Source organism: Mustela lutreola, chromosome 1 (assembly GCF_030435805.1).
Source record: "Mustela lutreola isolate mMusLut2 chromosome 1, mMusLut2.pri, whole genome shotgun sequence".
In the NCBI taxonomy this organism is placed as follows: Eukaryota; Metazoa; Chordata; class Mammalia; order Carnivora; family Mustelidae; genus Mustela; species Mustela lutreola.
Window position 1 is genome coordinate 284,904,042 of NC_081290.1, and position 22,443 is coordinate 284,926,484.

Below are 22,443 nucleotides of genomic sequence, written 5' to 3' on the forward strand. Positions count from 1 at the left end.
GGCTTGAATTTACAACCCTGAGATCAAAAGTCGCAAGCTCTACCAGCTGAGCCAGCCAGGTCCCCTCAGGAAGAATTTTTAAAATAAGGGGCTGCTCCAGAAAACCGGGGCCAGCGTGTGGCTGGAGTCAGTCCCTAAGAGTTGGAGAGTTGGGGTGCGGCAGGAGGAGGGGAGGTTAGAGGCCTCCTGCTGCGGCGAGCCCCAGACTCTACTTGGGCTGAGGAGATCATTCACTCCGTCATTCATTCATTCATCAAACACAGACTATTCCTTTCTATGTGGGGTCCTGTGGTGGGCACTGGGGCAAGGGGAGAACTGGGGGCATCAGTTACAGTTGGAGATTGTATGTACCTTTTTGTTTTCTTTTTAAATCACCATTCCCCAACATCAGGACGCATTTTCCAGTTGATACATTTAACGAAACTTCAACCACCCAGTCCCCACCATCCCAATTAAAAACTTGGAATGATACATTTTGTAACTGATGTTGTTTTCAAATCAAGGAAGCAGGGGCTAAGTGCAGAACTGGAGCGCTTGTCCTAAGAGGAAAGTATAAAAGGGCAGAGGTGAGAAGGATGCGTGGGCTGGTGGGGGATCCCAGGTGCAGAGAATCGTGGCAGCACAAGCACGAGAGGTGAGCAGGGTCCAGTCATCCCAGCTCCTTCACTTAACGAACTCTGCTTTGAGCAGAGGGGGTGGGAACCCAGAACCCCCCTGAGCGCCCCCCCCCCTTTTAGCAGCTCCCAAAATCCTTAGTAACTGCATCAGGTCTGGATTTGGGAAAGGTGTCTCTGGCCAGGACTTGCATCAGGGCAGCAGCTATGGGGATCCTGAGAAGTGGACAGGTTTAAGAAGATTCTCAGGCCAGATGAGACGGTGTGGTGAGAGATTAGGCCAGGAGACTAGGGCATTGTCGGTTGTCAAGGATGATGCCTGGAGTTCTGACCTGTGTATCTGGGGGGATGGTAGTGTTACCCACTGAGAAGGGACCTGATTATTTCTGATGTGCTCTGGTGCTGATCTCAGAAGGTTACCTGAGAAATGCACAGAGAGGGGGGCTCTGTTTGCAAAAGGGTCCTGGTTACTGGCCCACAAACTGACATGGGCCTCCAGCTCAGACTCAAGGACTGGGAAGGAATCTTGCTATCCTGGAGAGCAGAGGAGGGAAGGCTCTAGAGAGGGGCATGTTGAGATGAGATGGGGGTGCTGCTTTGAGACACATGGATCGCCCCCCACCCCTTCCTCGAGTCCTTTCAGTACGGCGAGTTTCCCTTACCAGGCAGCACTGACACTCCTTTGTCCTCCCGGGCTGAGAGAGTTTCGATTTCCATGTTGTGGAATCGATGATTCCATTAAGATTTCATAGGTGGTTGGAGCTGCAGGCCAGGGACCTGGGTCCACAAGCTGGTCCAGAGAGGGTGAGGGTTGGCAAGGGGTCCTTTTTCCTGCATGGGAATCCTGGGGCAAAAGCTGGGTCTAAAGCAGGAGGAGTGAGGATGGGGCTGGGGTAGGCCTGGAACCTGCCTGCAGTGGTCAAGTCCCAAGTTCATGATGACCTGTTAAGTGTTCTAGGTTCAGACTGGGCCTCTAGTTGGATGTCCTGGTCCTGGGTCTGTGTACAGAGTTCTTGATGTTGGGTCTGGAGCGCTTGTCTGGGGTTGATGGTCCAAGTTCAGGTCTGGTCCTTGTCTCCAAGTCCAGGGTTTAGGGTCATGACCATGGTCTGGGTCCAGGGTGGGAATCAAAGTTGGCGTTAGTAACCAGGATGGAATCAGTGTTTGAGGATATGGTCCAAAAACTAGATCTGGGGTCCTATTGGGGGTCTGAGGTCAGTGTCAAGGTCAGTGTGGAGTGAGGGCAGGACAAAGGGTTGTGATCCCAGGTCACAGAATCTAAGACAGTGGTCTGAGGTCTGGGCTTGGGGTCCTGTCTGGAGGCTGGGGTCAGGAATGGTATCCAGGTCTAATGTCAGGTTATGGACTTCGACCAAGGACCGGAAGTCAGGGGTTATGTCCAAGGGCTGAGGTCCAAGTCCTGGAGATCACGTTCTGAAGTGTTAAGTCTGGAGTGAGGGCCGGGGGTCCATTGTGGAGTCTCAGATCCGAGTTGGGATCCGAGTTGTGGCCAGGGTCTGGGTCCAGGGTCTTCTTCTGTCCCGGGTTCCCCGGGGAGCTCCAGATCTGGAGTCGGGGTCACAGCACAGGTCGGGGTCGGGGTCGGGGTCAGGTCTGAGAAAGGGTCCGCTCCGGCCGCGGGGGGTCAGGCTCGGGCCAGCCCGCGCGGCCTCCAGGGGGCGCCGCCGCCCGCCCGCGCGCCCGGCCCCTCGCGGGCTCGCTGGCGCTGTGCGCGGCAGGCGGGGCCGGAGGCGGCGGCGGCTCCGGGCGCGGGCGGCGGCGGCGGCGGCGGCGGCGGCGGCGGCGGCGGCGGCGGCGGCGGCGGCGGCGGCGGCGGCGGCCCGACTGCAGTCCCGGCGGGAGCGGAGCGAGCCGGGGCCGGGCCCGAGCCGGCGCCATGGGGCGGCGCCGCCTGTGAGCCGCGGCGAGCGGAGCCGCGGGCGCCGAGCGGGGCCAGGCGGGCGGCGGCGCCCGAGGCCGACGGAGCGGCCGGGCCGGGCCGAGCGCGCCGAGCGGAGCGGAGCGGAGCCGAGCGGCGGGAGAGGCCGCCGCCGCCGCCAAGATGGCGGACCTGGAGGCGGTGCTGGCCGACGTGAGCTACCTGATGGCCATGGAGAAGAGCAAGGCCACGCCGGCCGCGCGCGCCAGCAAGAAGATCCTGCTGCCCGAGCCCAGGTGAGGCGGCCGCGGCCGGGCCCCCGCCCCGAACCCCGCGCCCGCGGCCCCTGACCGCCCCCCCACCGTGCCCCAGCCTCCACTCGGGGCCGGGCCGCCCCGACCGGACCCCTGCGGCCCCGGGCCCAGCGCACCTGAACCCCGAGCGCCCCGGCCCCCGGGCACCCCGAGCCGCGCAGTGCCCCCTGCCCCGCTTCCTCCTTCCCTCTGCACGCTGCCTGCCCTCGCGTCCGCCAGCCCCGCGCCCCTGCTCTCTCCCACGGGGCCCATGCTGCCCTCCCGGCCCCTGTCGGTGGCCCTCGGTCCTCGTGCGGTCCCCTCCTCTGCCTGCCACCGTCTGCCTGGCCTGACTCCATCACCCATCCCTTTGCTTTCCCGACTCCCGGCACCCCGCCTTGGGTTCCACTACCCCCATTGCTGGGCCCCCTTGGGTCGGCACTTGTGCGGGGTTTGGGGGGAGGCAGCAAGTCTTCCCGGTCTTCCCCAGCCTTCTGCTGGCTCACGGGCTTGGGGTCCGGCTCGAGTGTGCCTTGGGGGCCAGGGTGGTGGTGAGGAGCAGGGTGTGGTGTGTTCCCAAGCCTGGTGGGGGGGCAGGCCCCCACTGCCCCTCTCCTCCAATTCCTCCTCTGGCGGCCGCCTCTGGTGCCTTGTGGGTGCTGTTTGCCAGAGGACATCCCCGCACCTCTGCAGCAGCTGGACCACGGCTGCCACCCCTCCGTGAGACAACGATGTCCCTACACCTGGTATGAAAGTTTGGCTGTTCAAGATGTAGACACGTTCTGGTCAGGATACGGACCAGGGCTGAGGCTTGGCCAGCATTTTATGGCTTCTCCCATATTTTCCTGTTGTTTGAGCCTTCAGGTAGGCAGGGATCAGGTAGGACAGGTGTGTGTTTGTCTCCATGGAACAGGTGGGGAAGCTGAAGCCCCAGACGTGCGTGGCTTGCCCGGTGTCACAGGCGATCCGGGGTGGCGCCCGGTCACCAGAGGGCTTCTGGCTTCTACTTCCATGCAGGCCTGTGCGGGGGGCCTGGCCATTCTGCCTCTGTGGGAGCTGTGCACCCCCCCCACCCCCCCGCCGGCCCGATTGCTCTTGCCTGGAAGTTGGCCTGGTGGAAGCCTGGCTGGCCTGGGAGCCTGGTCCTTTCCTGGCTTTCATGGTCTTATCATGGGACTTTGGGCAAGTCTCTTCCTGTTTCTGGGCCTCAGTTTCCTCATTTGTGAAATGTGGATGGGGTAAAAGGGAGGGTTGGGACCCTGTGGCACCCTGAGTGTTTGAGGCTGAGCCCAGAGCTGCAGGGAGTGCTGTGCCTACCTCTCTGGCACCCTGCTCTGTGCCCTGTTCACTGGGTTTCGGATTGACTGAACACCAGCCCTGGGAGAGGAAAATTGGTCTGCATTTTGAAAAGGCCGTTAGGGCCCTTTTTTTTTTTTTTTTTTTTTAAGACATTTGCAATCAGATTTCTCAAAACAGGAACCAGGCTGACTGTCAGCTGGGGGCTGTCCAGGGAGCAGCGACAGTTAGAACAAAAATGCGTTCAGAAGTGACAAAGCCACGAGGGAGGAAGCTGGGGGGGGATGCTAGGACTCAACTTCTGGGGCTCACAATGGCTCTCCTTGGTGGCTGTGGCCTTGAGACCCTTGGAGTTCTGCAAAGTGTCAGGCAGAACCTTTTCTCTGTTTGGGTAATCTCTCCCCAGAATGCATTGCTCCTGATGGGGCCCCGCCTTGGCTTGGCTCTGCAGGTGTTAGAACCCTGAGAAACGAGCTGTTCCTCTTTTCCTGTCCCCTTTGCCATCTGTGGTAGTGATGGTGCTGGTAGGAAGGATGGTGGAAATTATAATAATTTATTATTTATTTTGACATCTGTCATCTCAGTTGATCCAAAAGCCAACCTGTGAAGTTGGCAAGGCCATGCCTTGCGTGCAGTAGTTGCCCAAGAAACGTCAGGACTAGGTGACTGCTGGAAGCAGGCTGGCAGTTTTTGGGGAACAGAAGGAGAGCGACAGCCAGGTGCCATGGGTTCTCACGTGGGGTCACCATCGAACAGGGCACCGTGGGACAGATTACCACGTCTGTGAGGTGGAAAGAGGCTCTGGTAGTCCCTGTCGGTGAGCTAAGGCCAGACCTCTCCTACAACTGCGGACATGCCACCTTTTCCTCTGTGCTTTGCACGTCCAGTGGGTCAAATGCCCACTGGACCCATTGTGAAGGTCACGGTGACTGTGTCTCACGTTTGCCTGGCACTTCCCCGTTGCCAAAGCTGTTGCTACTCCATTTTATTTTTCTCACAACTGTGGGAAGCGGGCCTGGGAGATGGTGTGCTCCCGTTTAATGTTTGAAGCAACCAAGGCTAGGGGAGGGCACGAGACTTAGACCCGGAGGTGAGCTGGAACTTGAACTCAGGTCTCTGGTCCCCTTGTGATGCTTCATTTCCTGCACACACCCCTGGACACATCTGCTCTCCCCTCTGGCACCCCTTGCCCAGGGAGCCATGATCTGGGCTCTGTGGTCTCAGCCCCCTGGGCTGTCAGCTTCCCTGGTTCACAGGGCTCAGCCCCCACCCAGTCCTTTGGGGCAGAGCAGAGCAGCTCTGGCTAAGCTAGAGCGGAGAGGAGGCCTGGCTTCCCCTTACCCACAAGGTCAGGGTCAGGGAGAAAGGCCGTGGTTTGTCCGTGACAAGGTGCCATTTGGAGCGGGTCCCACCTTGGGGTGGTCCATCTTGGCAGCCTCCCTGCCGCTGGTGCCCAGGTTGTGGCTTGGCCCAGAGCTGGGTCTGGCATCCGCTCTGACTTCCCAGGGCTAGGAGCAGGAGCTGCTGGGCAGGCATGGTGCCACTTTGAGCTGGCACCGGGTCCTCCCCTTCTGTCACCCTAGAGGATCCGAGGAAACAGACCCATTGCTCGGCCTTCTCATGGGAGGAGGCGGTGTTGTGTCGCTGGGAGACAGGAGACCCGGCTTCTGAGCCCACTGCGGTACCAGCCTGTCCCTTTTCCTGCGTGCGCCTGCCTCCGTTCCCAGCTCGGGAAGGCCGGGGGCCGGACCTGCCCTGACACCCTGTCCGTGCTCCCTCCGCTCGGAGGCCTGTGGTCGGTGCTTCTCCCCGAAGGAGCTGCTGTCTCCCTCTACCAGCAGCAGCCCTGTAATTACTGTCATTTGCTTAATATGACCACGGAGACCGTGTGTAATTAATCTCTGGGCTCCTGGCTGAGGAGCCTAGCTAGGGCCGTCCCAGGAGATGCCTCTGCTCTCCCTGGTGACAGCGGCAGCCCCAGCAGTGGCTTGTTGGAGCCGGGGGCCTCTTGCAGCCTCCCATTTTCTCGGCTCTTTCCCGGTCCCTCCCCCACCGTGGATTTCCTCCTTCCTGCCCCTTCTGGCTTCCCTGTCTCCCAGACCAGGCCACTCTTCCTCTGCTGCTTCTTCGTTCCTGTTAACTCTTTGCCTCCAGCACTTTCTGCCCTTGATTTGTGGGCGGAGGGGGGCGGGAGGAGAAGGCGAGCAGGGGAAGGTTTCCTCCCTTCGTCCTCCACTTCTCCATCACCAGCAGAACCCTGTCGTTTCCAGCCTTATCCCTCGCCCAGAACTTTCCACCCCAGTAGTAGCTCTCCGCCTCAACTCCCCATCCCCAGGACAAGGTGATCTTTTTCGCGGTCGGTCGGCAGTCGGCTGGCTGTCGTTCCCTCTGGGCCTTTGAAGCCCCTGCCTTCCTCAGGAATGGGTCCCTGGGACGTCTGTTTCCATCTGTTCTTTCCAGAGCGGAGGGCTTCGCAGTTCTGCCATTCCGTTGCCCGCCCGCCTGCCCGCCCTTCCCTCAGGAAGTCGATTTGAAGGGAGCGGGAGCATCACAGGTTGGAATCTGTGCAGGGGAATCTGGGCTCCGTCAAACCAGGAATAACGTGTCCTATTAATGCACGATCAATCCCTAGTAGTAAATTCCCGGTGACGTCAGGTGTAGGCACTCTGCAGCCGGCGGTTCCTCCCCGCCCCAGGCACCCAGGGGCTGCTCGCGAGCGCGCGGCTGGTGCTTCCAGGATATTCTGCTCCTGCCTCGGAACAAACAGCAGCAGCCAGGAGCTCGTGAGAGGCTCTGGGGAGTGCACAGCCTCCATCACACCTGTCCCCTTCTTCCCGTGACCCCCAGGGGCCACTGTCCTTTCTGCTAGTCCCGTAAGACAGACTTGCATTCGAGTTACCGCTGATCTGTTTCCAGCAAGAGACCCTAAAAATGACCTGTCTGGCTGCAGCTTTTCCCACAGCAGTAACCTGCCTTCTCGGCATCGCTGATGCCCCAGCGGGTAGCCTTTGTGTGGGCAGAGGGCAGGATTTCACAAGTGAGCCTTCTGCTGTTCAAGTCTCAGCACCGCCATGGCTGAGTGGGGCGTTCTCGGACCCCAGAGGCCACCCGGGTTGGGGTCGGGGTCCCGGGCTCCCAGGAAGAGGGGACAGCCTCTTCCTGGGAACCTGGGGCCGAGGAGGCCTGGAACTTTGCTCTGGGTGAGTTTTCACATAATAGCAGCAAATCGCAGGGTGTGGCGCTCAGGGCACATTAGCACAGAAGCCGCGACGTGTGACCGGGCTGCCAGCACACGTGTCCTCTTCCACACACCCCGCCAGGAGCCGCTCTGGCAGGCCCTGGCACCCGTGGGAGCCGGGGATGTTCCGTCGGGCATCTGCAGGGGGCCTGTGTGGGCGCCGCTGGGGCTGTCGTGGTCTCTGCCTGGGCCCGGGGCTTGGTCTTCCCGACTTGATACGTGGTCCTGTTCTCAGCTCTAAGCTCCGAGGACACTGTGTGAGCCCCAGGGAGAGTCATTGAGAAATATTAATAAGAAGCCCCAGGGGACTTCCTCCTACTGCTGCCACCTCGGTGCCTGGTTTCCTGGAAATGCCACAGAGAAGCCGCACCACGGTCTCTGCTCGGCCGGCTCATTCACCAGCCTGTCCCAGAGGGTGGCTGCTCAGACCCGCCAGGCCTGGAGCCCACCTGCCATCCTGGGCTTTCACGACCCTGGCGTCCCTGTCACACAGGAGCATGGCCACCATGGCCCCAGCCTGCCAGGTGCCGACCAAAGCTGCCCGGAGCCTGCTGGGGGCGATGCTGCCCGCTGCCCGTGGCACTAGCAGTGGACAGAGGGAGAGGCAGGCTGGGCATGAATCTGGGGTCCTCGGGGACCCTGCCCCCAGCCGTCCTGCAGAGGTTGACGGGAGGCCCCTGCCCAGGGCGACGCCTTTTGTCAGGGAGAGTTGGATGCGGGCTCGTTTTCTGGCCGCACTCAGGGTGGGATGCGGGGGCGGGCCGCCCAGTCCTAGCTGAGATGGCTTCACCAGCAAGATGAGTGTGTTTGCTTCTGACCCCTGCTGTCCCTCCCAGTCCACACTCGAGCTACCGTCTGTGACCCCGGGTGGAAGTCACCTGTGAGGACCCAGATCATCTTGCCAGGCCTGTGTGCCACAGAGCAAGGGGCCTTGCTTTTCTTCTGAACCACGTGGTTCCAGAAGCTACCGGAAGTTCTCCCCCACAGCCCTCACCACCTTCCTGCCTGCTATCCTGTCACCCCTGCCTGCACTCCGGGCTAGGAGGGAGGACGACATGCTTTCTCCCTCAGCGTCAAGCTTGACCTGCTTCTTAGAGCAGCTGGGGCCGGAGCGAACAGCCCTGGCTGTGGGCAGCGGGATCTGGCGGCTCCCTGTCGTGGCAGGACGGGCCCTCCTGCCGAGGGGCTCTTGCTGCTTTGTTGGGGCACGTGCCGGGCTCTGCGCACCGCCCCCCAAGCCCCCAAGGCATATCGGCATGAGGCATGAGCGTGTGAGGCTGGTCTGTGCGCAGAGGGGCCTGGCACCGTGCACCTGCCCCGGGGAGTGCTACCAGCCCCAGCCCTGGTTAGAACGCGCCAGGGCACTCGGGAGGCCCCCGGCCATAGCACATGGAGCTGTGGAGCAGAGACCTGACCAAGAAAGACCAAGTAGCTCAGGATCATGTTCTAGAAGCGGCACAGGCCGTGGGCTCCCAGGAGGAGGGCCGCCTCCAGGAGGGGACGTGAGCTGACAGCTCTCACAGCAAGGCTGGCATCCTGGGACAGTTCCGCTGCTGTGTCCTCGCAGGCTCTTGCAGTGGCCAGCGTGGTGGTAGCAAGTTCAGCTTTTGTTGACATTCTCATTTCACAAATGGGGAAACTGCGCTCTTAAAGCCTGTGACTAGGCCTGGCCGCCCCCTGGGGCGGGAGGCCGGGGACAGCCATTCGGAGCTCAGGCCTCAGGCCTTTCCCCCAGAGAGCCCGGGAGCCTCAGAGTCCTTCTGGTGGGGATGGAGGCGGGCATTGGGCTCGGCTGACCCCCCAGAGCTGACCCGGCAGCCACGTGCTCCTCGCTATCAGAGTCGCTGGCCTGGATGGGGACAGGAATGCTGCTCTGGGCTCATCGCCACTCTAGACTCCCCCAGTATTGGGGCGGGTGATGGAGACGGAGGTGACCCAGCCCAGGAGGCCACCCTGGGCTGTGCCAGCCTGTACTTGCCACCCTGGCACGAGTATGTCCCATAACACGTTCTTCTGACCTGCCAGCTCCCTCGGCTGCCAGCCCCAGGAGAGCAGACAGGAAGCCCTGACGTCGTCACTCTGGGGCCTTCCATGCAAGGGCTCTGTTCGGTCTGATCTTGTGTTTGGGTGGCGGGGAGGGGGGTTGTTTATTTTATTTAGAAAACAGTTTTTTTCTTTTTAAGGAAGAAAGTGAAGTGCTGTGAGCTGGGGAGAGAGCCATGGCCGTCCCGTGCAGCTTCGGGAGGGAGGCGGGGCCTGCTCCCCCACCACCACCCCGGGCCTCACTTTCTGCTCTTCCCTGGGCTGAGCCCCCAGCAGAGTCACTGGGAAGGGAGAAGGCTGTGCCAGAGGCCGGCTCCCTGAGAGGCGACTGTCCCAGCTCCTTCATCTGCAGGCCCTTGTAAAGAGTGCATTTCCCTGGCAAGTCTAGTCCCCGGTTCTTCTTGGGGCCACCGGGTCCGGGGGGGCGGGGCAGTGGTGGGCTTTCCTGCTCTGTTGTCTTCGCTGAGTGGCTGCCAGTCTCGCTGGCTCCCGGGAAGCCAGTGCGGGGCTCAGGCGGGCTTCCCAGTGCTCACGGCAGGGGCTGAGCCCAGCGGGCTGGTGGGGTCACCCTTCAGGGGCTGGAGTCACTTGGCCTGTCGTGTGTACCCCTATGTCTGGGCGTCCCCCCTAGCGCACCTGACCACCATCTGATGGTTTTGTGATATTTTGGTCCCTCTTTATTGCTTTGTCCATCCCCTCCCATAGGCCAGAATGTCCCCAAACCCAGAATTGGGTGCAGATGTGCAGCGCCAAGAGCTGAGCCAAGGGGCAGGGAGGACCCCGCCTTCCGGTCCACTTCACAGGCGGAATTCAAGCACTGGTCCCTTGTGGGGTCCCAGGGCTCCGAGCTTAGACTCTGACTCGGGGCTGCCTGGTCTCTAGACCCTGCCGGGCCTTCTCCGCCTGCTCTGGACCCCTGCTGCTCTGCTGCACCCCACACCCCCCAGGCCGGTCCCACTGTCCTCCCAAAAGGAGGTCCTGTGTGCTCCCTCACGGGGCAAAGACCCGGAGGGCTCTAGTCTCTGATCTGCAGGCCCCGGGGCAGGGTTTTCAAGCTCCTGCCATGTGTGAAGCACAGAGTGGGCCTCCTGAATGTCGCAGAGCCAAAGAGATGTGTTCTGGTCAGTGGCTGGTGGGTGTGAGCTGGTGTGTGGCACTCCGGAGGGGAGGGTGTGCTGGTTTGGGCCACCTCCCGGCCTCTGAGCTGCGGCACGTGGCAGAGGCCATCCTTGCTTTCCCCAGGGAACCAGCTCAGGCGGCGTGGGGCCACCAAGCCACTGGCCCTTGGCTGGGAGGAGGAAGGTGATGGAGAGTGCCAAGGGGAAAAGGGCAGGGGTCCCCCGCCTTCGAGCCCCATCCCAGGGGCTGGGCAGTGTCCCTGCACCACACCGGCCCTGCCCGGAGCGCTCTTGCCTCAGACACCCCTTCATGCCTGGCAGGCGGCCTGCTGTCCGTCTGGCCTGGTCCGTTCTCCTGCCCGCCGGACGGCGGAGCCCGCTCCGGCCCGCCCTGTTTCTCCCCCTCCCTGCGGGTCGTCCCTGTCGCGTCTTCGGAACCTGGACTTCCTCCTCCGGGTGCCTCCAGTGAACTCCGTCTGCCCCGACCGAGCCCCGCCCCCTGCCTCATAGCCTCTTGCTCACCCTTGGCGAGGTCTTCCCCTGCTTGTCCCCACATCCCCCGTCTGTCCCAGGCTTTGCCACCTGTTCACATCCTGTTTGCATGGAGGAACCCAGTGCGGTTCCTCCTCCACGCAGCGTCTCCCGACGGCCCAGAACACTCTTCTCTGCCCGCGTGGCTTCCATCAGGCTTTGTCATGCACCATCTAATGTCTCAGAGCCACAGAAGCAGAACTTGCTCCTTGGGAGGGCCTGCCTGGATGGCAGGGGTGCGTGGAACCTTCTAGCAGAGGATGGGCAGCAGGCTCTGGTGACCTGAGCTGGGTTCCAGGAGAGATGCAGTGAGGCGGGGGCGCAGAGCCCGGACTCTTTCATCCTGGTCCTCGCCAGCTGCTGTGTCTTTTGTCAGTGGCCTGTCGGTGGCCCCACATGGCCTCAGGGCTGTGAGCATGGCGTGGCCTCAGGTGCACTGGCCCAGCTTGGTCCCTAGTACGGGGCTGGAGTGTTCCTCAGGAGCCCAGAGTGGTTACAGCTGGCCAGCATGACAGGCAGGCTGATCAGGCCGGACTGCAGGTGGCCCGGGAGAGTGGGGGGAGGGACAGCAGGTAGGAGGAAGGGGACAGGAGGGGACAGCAGTGCACCACTGAGACATGAGGCATAGCCCCAGGCCGCCTGCCCAGATGGTCCTCTGTGTTGAGGGTGAGCTCTCGGGTAGGGAGTGCTGGGTTGGGGTCTCTCCCAGGCAGCCCAGGGAGAGGGGGCACAGGTTTAATTCAGATGTTCAGGACCCAGGAGCTGAGGCTTGGCTTTTGTTGCTTTTTTACTGTGTAAAAACTTTGAGATACGATTCACACAGCATAAAATTCATCATTTTAAAGTGCAGAATCCAATGGACTTTAGTACATCTTGGTATTGTGCCGCCCTTGGGCTGCCTCATTCGGGAGCATTTCATCGCCCCAGAGGGAAACCCCGTGCCTGTTATCGGTCACTCCTACCCTCTCCCCCAGGCCCTGGGCACCCACTAGTCTGCTTTCTGCCTCCATAGATTTGCCTGTGCTGGACACACGAGCTAGTGGAATCCTAGAATCTGGGGACTTTGGTGACTCTGTTTCCCCTTAGCTCTCTGAGCTTCGTCTGTGCTGCAGCGTTTCTGTGTCTCAGCCCTTCGGCCCTCTTGGCGGTCGAGCAGGACAGGACGGTCAGGTTGGGCCCCATCTGGGGTATCCATCACCTGCTGAGGGTGAGGCCGGTCTCTGGGGCTTGGCCGGGTCCCCGAAGCCGGCACGAGGCAGTGCTGGGACCCGATTTCTGAGCAGCCACGCTGGCCAGCCTGGCTTTGAGGGACAGAGCGTGGTGACCAGACCCAGGCTGGTGGTTGCCTTCCTGGAGGCAGCGGTGACAGTATGCATTCCGGGAGAGGAAGCCATGGGCTTCCCGGCCAGCAGGCCTGGTGGGCCTGGCAGGAGCCCCGGGGGCTCTAGCTCACCGAGGCCCCCCGTCTCTCAGTATCCGCAGTGTCATGCAGAAGTACCTTGAGGACCGGGGTGAGGTGACCTTCGAGAAGATCTTCTCCCAGAAGCTGGGTGAGTACGTGAGGAGCTCTGGCGACCCCGAGGACTTCCCACCCCTGTCCAGCTGCCCTGGCACTGGGGAGTGGGGGCAGGAGGACCCCCTGAGGCTGCTTTCCTACTCCCCCCGAACCCCTCCACCCCACCCCCGTTGGCAAGCCTCTGTTTTCAGGGGCCGGCCAGGGTTGGCCTCCTTCTCTGATGGGGCAGGGCAGCTGCGAGCGCCCCATCTCCCAGGCTGGCTGCAGGACTGCTCTGGGCCCAGGACCCATCGTGCCTCCTAGCCCCTGGCTGTCGGCCCCGGGAGCCCCGTGAAGGGGGTGGGGGCCCAGCGACCTTCCAGGCTGCCGGGGAAGTTCCTCCTTGGGGTTTTTGTTTTTGAGAATTGCAGCTTCCCCTTGGCGCAGGCACAGCTGCTTGGGCCGTTGGTAGAACTGACAGGAAGGGGCGGGGCCCTTCCTGTGGCGCCTGGCGAGCTGTGGTCGCCGCTCCCGCCCCCATGGGCCCTCTTTGTGATCAACCTGCTCCGGCTGGCCCCTGAGATCCTCCTTCTCCTCCCCCTCCAGGGGGCTGGTGAACTGGCTGCAGACCTGGCCCACGGGGCAGGAGTGGGGTGGGGTGGGTCTCAGGGAAGCTCGGCCCTGATGTGGCCTGGCAGAGAGCAGGATCTCAGCTCTGATATGGGAGTGGCCTGGCCTGACCTGGCCAGATCAGGCACTGGAGGTCAGTTTTGGGGGGTCAGTCTATCAGGAAGCACAGTTTGGGTCCCTGGCCTATGCTGTGTGACCTCGAGCACATCGCTTCACATCTGTGAGCCTTTTGGTGTCCTCACCTGGAAATTAGGACTCAGAAGCCCTGCTACCGAGGACTGGTGGAGGGCCGGATGAGGCAGTCTCAGTGAAAGCCCCTTGCCCACTGGGAAACCCACGTCACAAATTACCTGAAGGCCAGGCCACCCTTACTGGAGGTGATGGCTGTGTGCTCTGGTAGACATCCACAGGCAGTGCCCCTGGAAGACAGAAGTGCAAGCCTGGTCCCCTATGTCAGCCTGGAGGGAGTGGGCCCTTACTTCTGCTTTGAACCTTTAGGTCTGCTCTGGGGCCAGGCCTCAGGCCCCCGTTCCCTGGGAGGGTGAGGCCTAACCTGCCCAGGGAAGGGGGAGGCCTCCTAAGCCCTTCTCGTAGCTTGCCCCACCTCTTAACCTTCCCAGTCTCCCCCAGCCTGTCTTTCCCAGGACCTCCCAGTGGGTAGAAGAGCCCCAGGTTCTACTCATGCTCACCTGACAGGCTTCCCGGAAGTCTGTTTCTATAACCGTTTCTCAGGGCTGCTGTGAAAGTCAACCAGATTCGGCGGGGGGGGGGGGGGGGGGGGGGTGTCCAGGGAGAGGCCCCCCCACCCCGGGAGACTGCTTCCCCCTGCTGTGGCTGGCCCGACCCAGGGATCAGCACCCACGCAGCCTGCCCCGTGGGCGTGTTGCCCCCGAGCAGGAGGTGCAGGTCCGGGGCTGCAGCAAGAGGGTGGGTGGCCAGAGCCAGCCCCGAGCCAGCCCCAAGCCAGCCCTGAGCCTCTGCCTCCCCAGAGGGCGCGTCACTTTCTAGCCACGCCCCGAGGAAGCAGATTCTGGGGGTGGGGGTTGGAGACGCAGGCACCCCTCACCCTGGAACTGAGAATCTTGCCCAGTCCCTGCCTCGGGCCATCATCCTTGCCCGGTTCTGCCCTTGTTACCCACCGTGATGGGAAGGCCTCCGAGGGGCACGGTTCCGCGTGACCTGACACCCTTGCTTTCAGGGTACCTGCTCTTCCGAGACTTCTGCCTGAAACACCTAGAGGAGGCCAAGCCCTTAGTGGAGTTCTATGAGGAGGTGAGGCCCCTGTGGCCTGGGGAGAGGGGAGGGGGTTGAGCTGCTTTTGTTTGAATCTGCAAGATGCCTGGCGCTGGCGCCTCTGTGTCACCTGTGTGGGTCTTGTCGTCTAGATCAAGAAATACGAGAAGCTAGAGACAGAGGAAGAGCGCTTGGCCCGCAGCCGGGAGGTCTTCGACACCTACATCATGAAGGAGCTGCTGGCCTGCTCGCATGTGAGTGCCCCGGCCTGCTTGTCCTCAGGCCCAGACCCACATGCCGGTCCTCAGCGGCCTGCGTGTTGGGGCGGGATGAAAGGATCCTGCGGAGAATTCACAGCCGCCTCTGTCTTCCCCAGCCCTTCTCGAAAAGTGCCACTGAGCACGTCCAGGGCCACCTAGTGAAGAAACAGGTGCCTCCGGATCTCTTCCAGGTGTGTACTGGGTCTCTGCCCTGCTGCCTACCGGCTGAGCCAGGGTCGCCCTTGGGCAGCCGAGGTCACGGAGCCTGGTCAGCTCCTGGTCTGGCTCCGTCACCAACTCCAGCTTCCTCCCTTAGCCGTACATCGAAGAGATCTGTCAGAACCTCCGAGGGGACGTGTTCCAGAAATTCATCGAGAGGTGAGAGGGCACGTGTAGGAGGGAAGGGGAGGCAGAGGCTGTTTTGAGAAGATGTGGAAGGTGTGCGGGAGAGCAGGCAGCCTGCTTCTGTCTCGGGGCCCCGGGCAGACACCCTCAGAGGTCACACAGGCTCCTAGCCATCACGTCCTGTGCGCTCCCGGCCTGGCCTTCTTGGCAACAGATATCTCCGAGCCTGTCCCGGGTGACTCCCCAGGGAGCAAGGGACCACCTAAGTGTCTTTTCCTCTCGAGGACTGTTTAGCACCTTGCTGGGCCCATCTAGGCTGAGAAATACCAGCGTGACAGTAGGGGTGGGCGCAAAAAGACACAGTGTCCTCCACTGTGACCCTCATGGCCGGAGCCAGCCTGCGGGGCGAGAGCTGTAAGCCGACTTCAGCCTGATGGAAAGAACAGTTTTCTGAGGTCCCAGCTGCCCAGCTGTGGAGTGGGAGCCTTGGGGGAGTGAGTGCTGCATCTCCGGAGGCATGCTAGCTGGGATGAGCTGAGCACTGTCAGAGCTGTGGTAGCAGGAGATCTGGATCAGACCAGAGGCCCTCTTCTCCAGGCTTACCTGAAACCTGACGGCAGGTGGCCAGGCCTCACCTGGGCCACCGGTAGGCCTAGGCAGTCTGGGAGGGGACACGGAGGCTCGGGCCAGCCGGCCATGATATGGGGCAGGCTTGCTCCTGGCAGCATTTTGCCCACTTTCTGAATCTCATTGGAACCCTGGGTCTTTTCTTACAGTGATAAATTCACACGGTTTTGTCAGTGGAAGAACGTGGAGCTCAACATCCATGTGAGTGGAGTGGTGGCTGTGGAGGACTGTGCTCCCTCCCTCCCCGCTGTCCTCCCCAGGCCTGCGGGGTGCAAGGCAGTCTGTCCCTCAGCCTGCAGGGTGGTGGTTGGGGGGGGTCTGTGCTGGGGTCCCAGTGGGGGTGGCTCGGGTAGGTAAGTGCATTGTGAACGGGGGGCCCCTGCATATGCCTCCCTCCTACAGCATGGGACTGGCCCCCTGCTGCCTGGGTGTCTTCGCCCCAAGGTGGGGCCTGGGCAGCCCACAGTGACCCCTGCTGTCACCACCCCCACAGCTGACCATGAACGACTTCAGTGTGCACCGCATCATTGGGCGGGGCGGCTTCGGCGAGGTGTACGGGTGCCGGAAGGCCGACACGGGCAAGATGTGAGCGCCGGCTCGGAGCCAGGGTCAAGTGGGACACCCGCGGGAAGGGAGGGCCCCTGGGGATGTCCGTGGGGCTCTCTGCGAAGGCTCCTGTTCCTCTCCATCCCGGGTGTGCTGTTCCTCGCTGCACAGGCCCCCAGAGCCCCGACTCTCCAGCACTTTCTCCTGCCATCGCTCTGTCTTGATTCCGATGGGTCTTAGGCTTGTCGCAGTGTCTAATTTTCACTGTGAGAGCCCCAAGGACTGCCTCCTGCCCCTGCTGACTCCCAGAGGCAGCCCTGGGCTCTGCACCAAAGGAGCGAAGGAGCATGTGGACTGACTGACCTGCACCCCCACCTCCCCCCGCTCCCCCCTCCCCCCCCCACCAGGTACGCCATGAAGTGTCTGGATAAGAAGCGTATCAAGATGAAGCAGGGGGAGACCCTGGCCCTGAATGAGCGCATCATGCTGTCCCTTGTCAGCACTGGGGTGAGCTGGGAGGGCCTGGGCCTGTCACCGCGGCAGCCTTCGGTCCCGAGCCAGGCGTGGCTCTACTCACTCCCCTCGCCTGTCCTCCTAGGACTGCCCGTTCATTGTCTGCATGTCGTATGCCTTCCACACGCCGGACAAGCTCAGCTTCATCCTTGATCTCATGAACGGTGAGTGCAGGGCCTGGGCCCAGGTTCACCCCACTCGCCCGGTGCTGGGGGCCTGCCAGGGAGCTGAGTGCCGCCCCTGCGCCTCTCGGGGCTGCCTTCCGCAGGCGGGGACCTGCACTACCACCTGTCCCAGCACGGAGTCTTCTCCGAGGCCGACATGCGCTTCTACGCAGCCGAGATCATACTGGGCCTAGAGCACATGCACAACCGCTTCGTCGTCTACCGGGACCTGAAGGTGAGGCTTCGGCCCCCACCCCGGCCCTGCAGCGCAGCTGGCACAGGGCCTGCGGGGACAGGCCAGCCGGCCGCTCCCTTCCATCTCCGTTGCCGAGCCATTTTCCGGATTCAGGTGGTCACGGGGGGGGGAGGAGAAGGCCTCGCCCGGGGCCTCATCCCTGGACACCCGGATCCCTCTAGAGTGACCTGACCCTCACAGGCGTCTTGCCTGGCCACACTCGGTCCTGGGCCGCCCCGGAGGCTGCTCACTAGGCTTCCTCCACAGCCAGCGAACATCCTTTTGGACGAGCACGGCCATGTGCGCATCTCAGACCTGGGCCTGGCCTGCGACTTCTCCAAGAAGAAGCCCCACGCCAGCGTGTGAGTGCCCGGCCCCCCACTCTCCATTCCTGCGCCCTCGGCCCGACCCACTTACGGTCCCCTTGCTTCCACAGGGGCACCCACGGGTACATGGCCCCCGAGGTCCTGCAGAAGGGCGTGGCCTACGACAGCAGTGCCGACTGGTTCTCCCTGGGCTGCATGCTTTTCAAGTTGCTGCGGGGGTGAGTGGGCTCTCCCAGGCGGGCGGTGGGAGAGGACCTCTTCCGCAGTCCAGGGGGCGGTCTAGGGGAGGGGTGCCTCCACTGCTTGGGGGTTAGGGTGGCACCATCCCTGATGTTAGATGAGAATCATTCTTGCTGCCTGCCTCAGTTTCCCCTTTCCTGTCCTCTGACCTTGTGTCTCTTGTCCAGGCACAGTCCCTTCCGGCAGCACAAGACCAAAGATAAGCATGAGATTGACCGCATGACATTGACGATGGTGAGTATAGGGAGGCTGGGCGGAGTCCACGGGGGGCCACGGTGGGGCTGGGGTCTCCTGTGCGTGTCTGGGCCGTGGACTCTCGGTTCTCACCAAACTCGGGCCACTCATCCTTACTCTGGCCTCCTGCCCCAGAGGCTCCCCATCCCTGTGTTGTCAGAACAGACACGCCTTCTGGGGTGAGTGAGGAAGCTGGGCGCTGTCTCTCTGTGCCGGGGGCCAGGACTCTTCTTCGGCCCCTGCCAACGTCCGCTCCTCCCTGCAGGCCGTGGAGCTGCCCGACTCCTTCTCCCCCGAGCTCCGTTCCCTGCTGGAGGGGCTGCTGCAGAGGGATGTCAACCGGAGACTGGGCTGTCTGGGCCGAGGGTGCGTGTCTGGGGCCGGGGCCCCTGTCCCAGGCCTGTCTTCCCTGCCAAGGCTGTATGGGCACGTCACTAGGCTGGCCTGAGGATGAGGCCTGTGTCCCACCACTGGGGCCCCCTCCTGGGGCCAGTATCCTCTGAGTTGCTTGCAGGGTGGGGGTGTGACCAGCCCCTTCGTGTGTTCTCGGGGGGCAGGACTGCTGGAGCTGGCTGGGGCCAGCTTCCAGAAGGGGCCCCTGAAACAAAGATGGTTACGGTAATGATGATGACGAGAGCTTTTGGTGTTTATTAAACATTTACGGGATGCGTAAATGGGTGGTTCAGTCGTTGAAGCCGTTGCCTTTGGCTTGGGTCATGATCCCAGGGTCCTGGGATCGAGTCCCACATCAGGCTCCCTGCTCAACGGGGAGCCTGCTTCTCTCTCTGCCTCTGCCTGCCACTCTGCCTGCTTGTGCACACTCGCTCGCTCTCTCTGACAAATAAATAAATAAAATCTTAAAAAAACAACAACAAAAACCATTTACCAATTGCTCGGCGTGATGTTTCAAGGTTTAGAAACGTGAACGCTGCCAGCAGCGCTGTGGTGTGGGGACTATTGCTCTCCCTGTTTTAGAGTTGAGGCAACAGGCTAAAGTTTAAGGAAGTTCCCCAAGGGGACAGAGCCAAAGAACGGCTGACCTGGGAGTTCACCGGGGCTAACTGCTCCAGTGCCCAGACGCGACCCCTAGCCTAATGCCCCGCATCTCTCTGCAGGGCCCAGGAGGTGAAGGAGAGCCCCTTCTTCCGCTCCCTGGACTGGCAGATGGTCTTCTTGCAGAAGGTACCAGCCTGGGTTGGGGCCGGGCGGGTCCCTGGGAGCCCCTACTTCGTGCTGACGCCCAGTCCGTGTTCTGCCACAGTACCCTCCCCCGCTGATCCCTCCTCGAGGGGAGGTGAACGCTGCTGACGCCTTTGACATTGGCTCCTTTGATGAGGAGGACACAAAAGGAATCAAGGTACCTGGCTCGCCCCTGCCTGGCCTGGCCTCAGGCTCCTCTTCCCCAAACATGCCTGGCATGGGCATGGAGAGGCTGCTGGACCAGTCGGGCCCCTCCCCGCCCCCCTCCACCCCCACCTCCGCCCTAACCTGGGACCCCTGGGGCCGGGCAGGCCTGAGGCTGACAGCTGTCCCTATCCTGTCTGCTCACCGAAGTTGCTGGACAGCGACCAGGAGCTCTACCGCAACTTTCCCCTCACCATCTCCGAGCGGTGGCAGCAGGAGGTGGCAGAAACGGTCTTCGACACCATCAACGCCGAGACAGACCGAATGGAGGCCCGCAAGAAAACCAAAAACAAGCAGCTGGGCCATGAGGAAGGTGAGGGTTCAGGGCCGCCCGGGGAGGAAGGTGAGGGTTCAGGGCCGCCGCGGGTGGGGTGGGCACCCCCTGCTCATGGTAGAGACCAGGCGAGGCCCAGGTCGAGGTCATGGGAAGCCACCTGCGGTGGCGGTGCCCCGCGGGGATCCCGCCCTGGGCCAGCCTGGCTGAGTCCGCCTCTTGCTGTCATCAGACTACGCCCTGGGCAAGGACTGCATCATGCACGGCTACATGTCCAAGATGGGCAACCCCTTCCTGACTCAGTGGCAGCGGCGGTACTTCTACCTGTTCCCCAACCGGCTGGAGTGGCGGGGCGAGGGCGAGGCCCCGGTAAGCGGTGGGCTGGGGGGCTCCCCTGAGAGCGCGGTGGCTGGCCCAGCCAGCTGGGGGGCTGGCCGCCCGTCCTCACCGCCCCGCCCGCCCCGCCCGCCCCGCCTGGCCTGCAGCAGAGCCTGCTGACCATGGAGGAGATCCAGTCGGTGGAGGAGACGCAGATCAAGGAGCGGAAGTGCCTCCTTCTCAAGATCCGCGGCGGCAAACAGTTCGTGCTACAGTGCGACGTGAGTGCAGCCTGGCCCGGGGTGGGGGGTGGTGGTTGGGGGGGGGGGGACGGGCTGGGTGGGGGGGACCTATACCCCCCACCCCTCCCCCACGCCTGACACCCCCTCGGGCGCCCGCAGAGTGACCCGGAGCTGGTGCAGTGGAAGAAGGAGCTGCGCGACGCGTACCGCGAGGCGCAGCAGCTGGTGCAGCGCGTGCCCAAGATGAAGAACAAGCCGCGCTCGCCGGTCGTGGAGCTGAGCAAGGTGCCGCTGGTCCAGCGCGGCAGCGCCAACGGCCTCTGACCCGCCCGCCTTTTATAAACCTCTAATTTATTTTGTCGGATTTTTATTATTTGTTTTCCCGCCAAGCGGAAAAGGTTTTATTTTGTAATTATTGTGATTTCCTGTGGCCCCAGCCTGGCCCAGCCCCGGGGGGGGGGCCCCGCTTGCCTTGGCTCCTGCTGCCACCAACCCAGCCACTGTCCAGCCACCCTCAGCCCTGACCCTCCGGGGGCCTCCCCTCCCAGTGTCTTCCTGTGGGGGGCGGGGGGTGCGGAGAGCGGCAGTCCTGGCGGCCTGCCCAGCCCTTCCCCGGGGACGATGCCACACCAGGTTGTGCCCCCTCAGGCTCTGGGCTGTGCTCTGAGGGTGGCCCCGCATCCCCCCTCCCCGGGGGAGGCCGCAGCACAGGGGCACTACTTGAATTTTCCCACCGCAGCCCCTCCTGCGCCAGGGGCACAGTCCTGCACTGTCCCGTCCTCCAGCCGGTTGGTGGAGGAGGGGCCCGTGATCTCCCTGACCCCAGGGCCTCACCACAGCGACTTGAGTCTGTGTGCCCTTGCCTGGGAAGAACCCGTGTCACTGGCTGCCTCCATCCCCACAGTCTGCGGCCGCCGAGGGGCTCGGTCGGGAGGGTGGGCCTTGGCAGCAGGTCCCGCCGCCCTCCCACCCCAAGCGCCCGGGCTCAGGGACCACAGAAGGGCAGCTGTGGGCTGTGGTACACTGGCCTCGCTTGGCCCCGAGGTCCCCTGCCCGCCCCCTCTTGGGTTGGGCCAGGCTTCGTCTGCCCAGGACCAGAGGGGAGCAGCATGGACAGGCCCGGCAGCACAGCGAGAGGGGCCGGGTGGGGCCAGCCCTCGCCACCCCTGGCCGGTCAGTGTGCTCCCCCCGGGCTGTCGAGCCCCATAGCCCCATGTCCCGTCAGTGCCACTGCCCACGGGGCGCCACCCCGCCCGCCGCATGCCCCCTGTGCCAGTCACGCTGCCGTGTGTGGTGTCGCGCCCTCTCCCCCCCGGGGCTGGGTTGGCGCGCCCTCCCCTCCCATCTACTCGCTCCCCGGGGCGTTCCTTTGCCGATTTTTGAATGTGATTTTAAAGAGTGGAAAATGAGACTATTCGTTTTTATAAAAAATGGTGCCTGACTTGGCTGTGTCTGATTCTTTGTGCCTGATGACCGTTTCCAGCTACCACTGGGCCGGGGTCTGAGGGGAGAGGGTGTTGGTGGCAGCGGGTCCCCCCGCGGCGGCGGCAGGCATCCAGGGCCAGCCTGCCTGGGCCCAGCCCTTTCTCCACTGCTCTGCTCTCCCACCCCCGCCCCCAGTTCATCCTCCCCTCCGAGGGGAGCAGGAGGGGTCTTCTGCCTGCTGTCCAGGGAAGCAGGAGGGTGTGCCTGCAGTTCGGTCCTCAGTGTCCCTGTGTGGGCTGGCTGACTGGGTGCCCCGGCTCGCCAGGCACTGTGCTGAGGACACCTTCCGAGCAGTCAGACAAGTGCCTCTGCTCTTGGGGTCACACGGCAGCCTCTGGGCCCTTGGACCTGCCTGGCTTCCGCCTCCTCTCTTGCCTTGCTGCGCTGCCCTCTCTCGGGGTCCCTGGGGCCCAAGAGATGCCTCAGCATTGGGCCTTTACATGGAGGTTCTGCTCAAGTTCGGTTCCCCCATATCCTGGCCCTCCAGGACCCTCGGGATGTCTGTTGCTGTCCACTCCATGCAGTGCTCTGCTGGGCAGGGGTGAGCAGCCTACATGCAGAGCACAGCGTGGCAGGTGGAGAAGGAAGGCTGCTGGGGTTGGGATGCTCTGGAGGTAGAGGCTGAGGCTTGGGAGGGAAAGGCCCTTGAGCTGGGCATGCAGGTGGCAGGGTGGGGAATCGGGAAGGAGCTTCCTGATGCAGGGAATGGCCAGGCAGTCAGGAGTGGCTTAGGTTAGGAGCACTGTGGGAAGGAGCTGCCTGGGAGGCCCCGAAAAGCAGGCTAAACCTGGCCCAGAGCCTGGGGCGCACATAGTGATGAAGATACAAATGGACGTGGGATCTGAACTTGGATAGGCTCT

General features: G+C 62.6%; 1 protein-coding gene across 2 annotated transcripts; it reads left to right on the forward strand.

Moving 5' to 3' along the window:
* Positions 1 to 2,444: 2,444 nt before the first annotated feature.
* GRK2 (G protein-coupled receptor kinase 2) lies at positions 2,445 to 21,539 on the forward strand. 2 transcript variants are annotated; one of them, XM_059148820.1, is made up of 21 exons: positions 2,445 to 2,789; positions 12,486 to 12,562; positions 14,336 to 14,409; positions 14,523 to 14,624; positions 14,747 to 14,821; positions 14,947 to 15,008; positions 15,752 to 15,803; positions 16,096 to 16,187; positions 16,556 to 16,655; positions 16,747 to 16,825; positions 16,930 to 17,060; positions 17,328 to 17,422; positions 17,497 to 17,604; positions 17,794 to 17,860; positions 18,126 to 18,226; positions 18,976 to 19,042; positions 19,122 to 19,217; positions 19,415 to 19,577; positions 19,771 to 19,907; positions 20,027 to 20,137; positions 20,258 to 21,539. In XM_059148820.1, exons 1-21 carry the CDS (start codon positions 2,677 to 2,679, stop codon positions 20,420 to 20,422), a joined length of 2,067 nt encoding a protein of 688 aa, XP_059004803.1. In that variant the 5' UTR covers positions 2,445 to 2,676; the 3' UTR covers positions 20,423 to 21,539. The 2 variants fall into 2 exon arrangements, with proteins under 2 accessions (XP_059004803.1, XP_059004796.1); XM_059148813.1 differs by having other exon boundaries at positions 2,446 to 2,789; positions 20,024 to 20,137.
* Positions 21,540 to 22,443: the final 904 nt, after the last annotated feature.

What these genes read in the sequence shown, in the direction of transcription:
- GRK2 (XM_059148813.1), top strand. Translation starts at nt 2,677, where the DNA reads ATGGCGGACCTGGAGGCGGTGCTGGCCGACGTGAGCTACCTGATGGCC. An exon ending in CATCCTTGATCTCATGAACG is followed by an intron (nt 16,826 to 16,929) that starts GTGAGTGCAGGG and finishes TGCCTTCCGCAG; the next exon opens with GCGGGGACCTGCACTACCAC. An exon ending in GCAGCTGGGCCATGAGGAAG is followed by an intron (nt 19,578 to 19,770) that starts GTGAGGGTTCAG and finishes TGCTGTCATCAG; the next exon opens with ACTACGCCCTGGGCAAGGAC.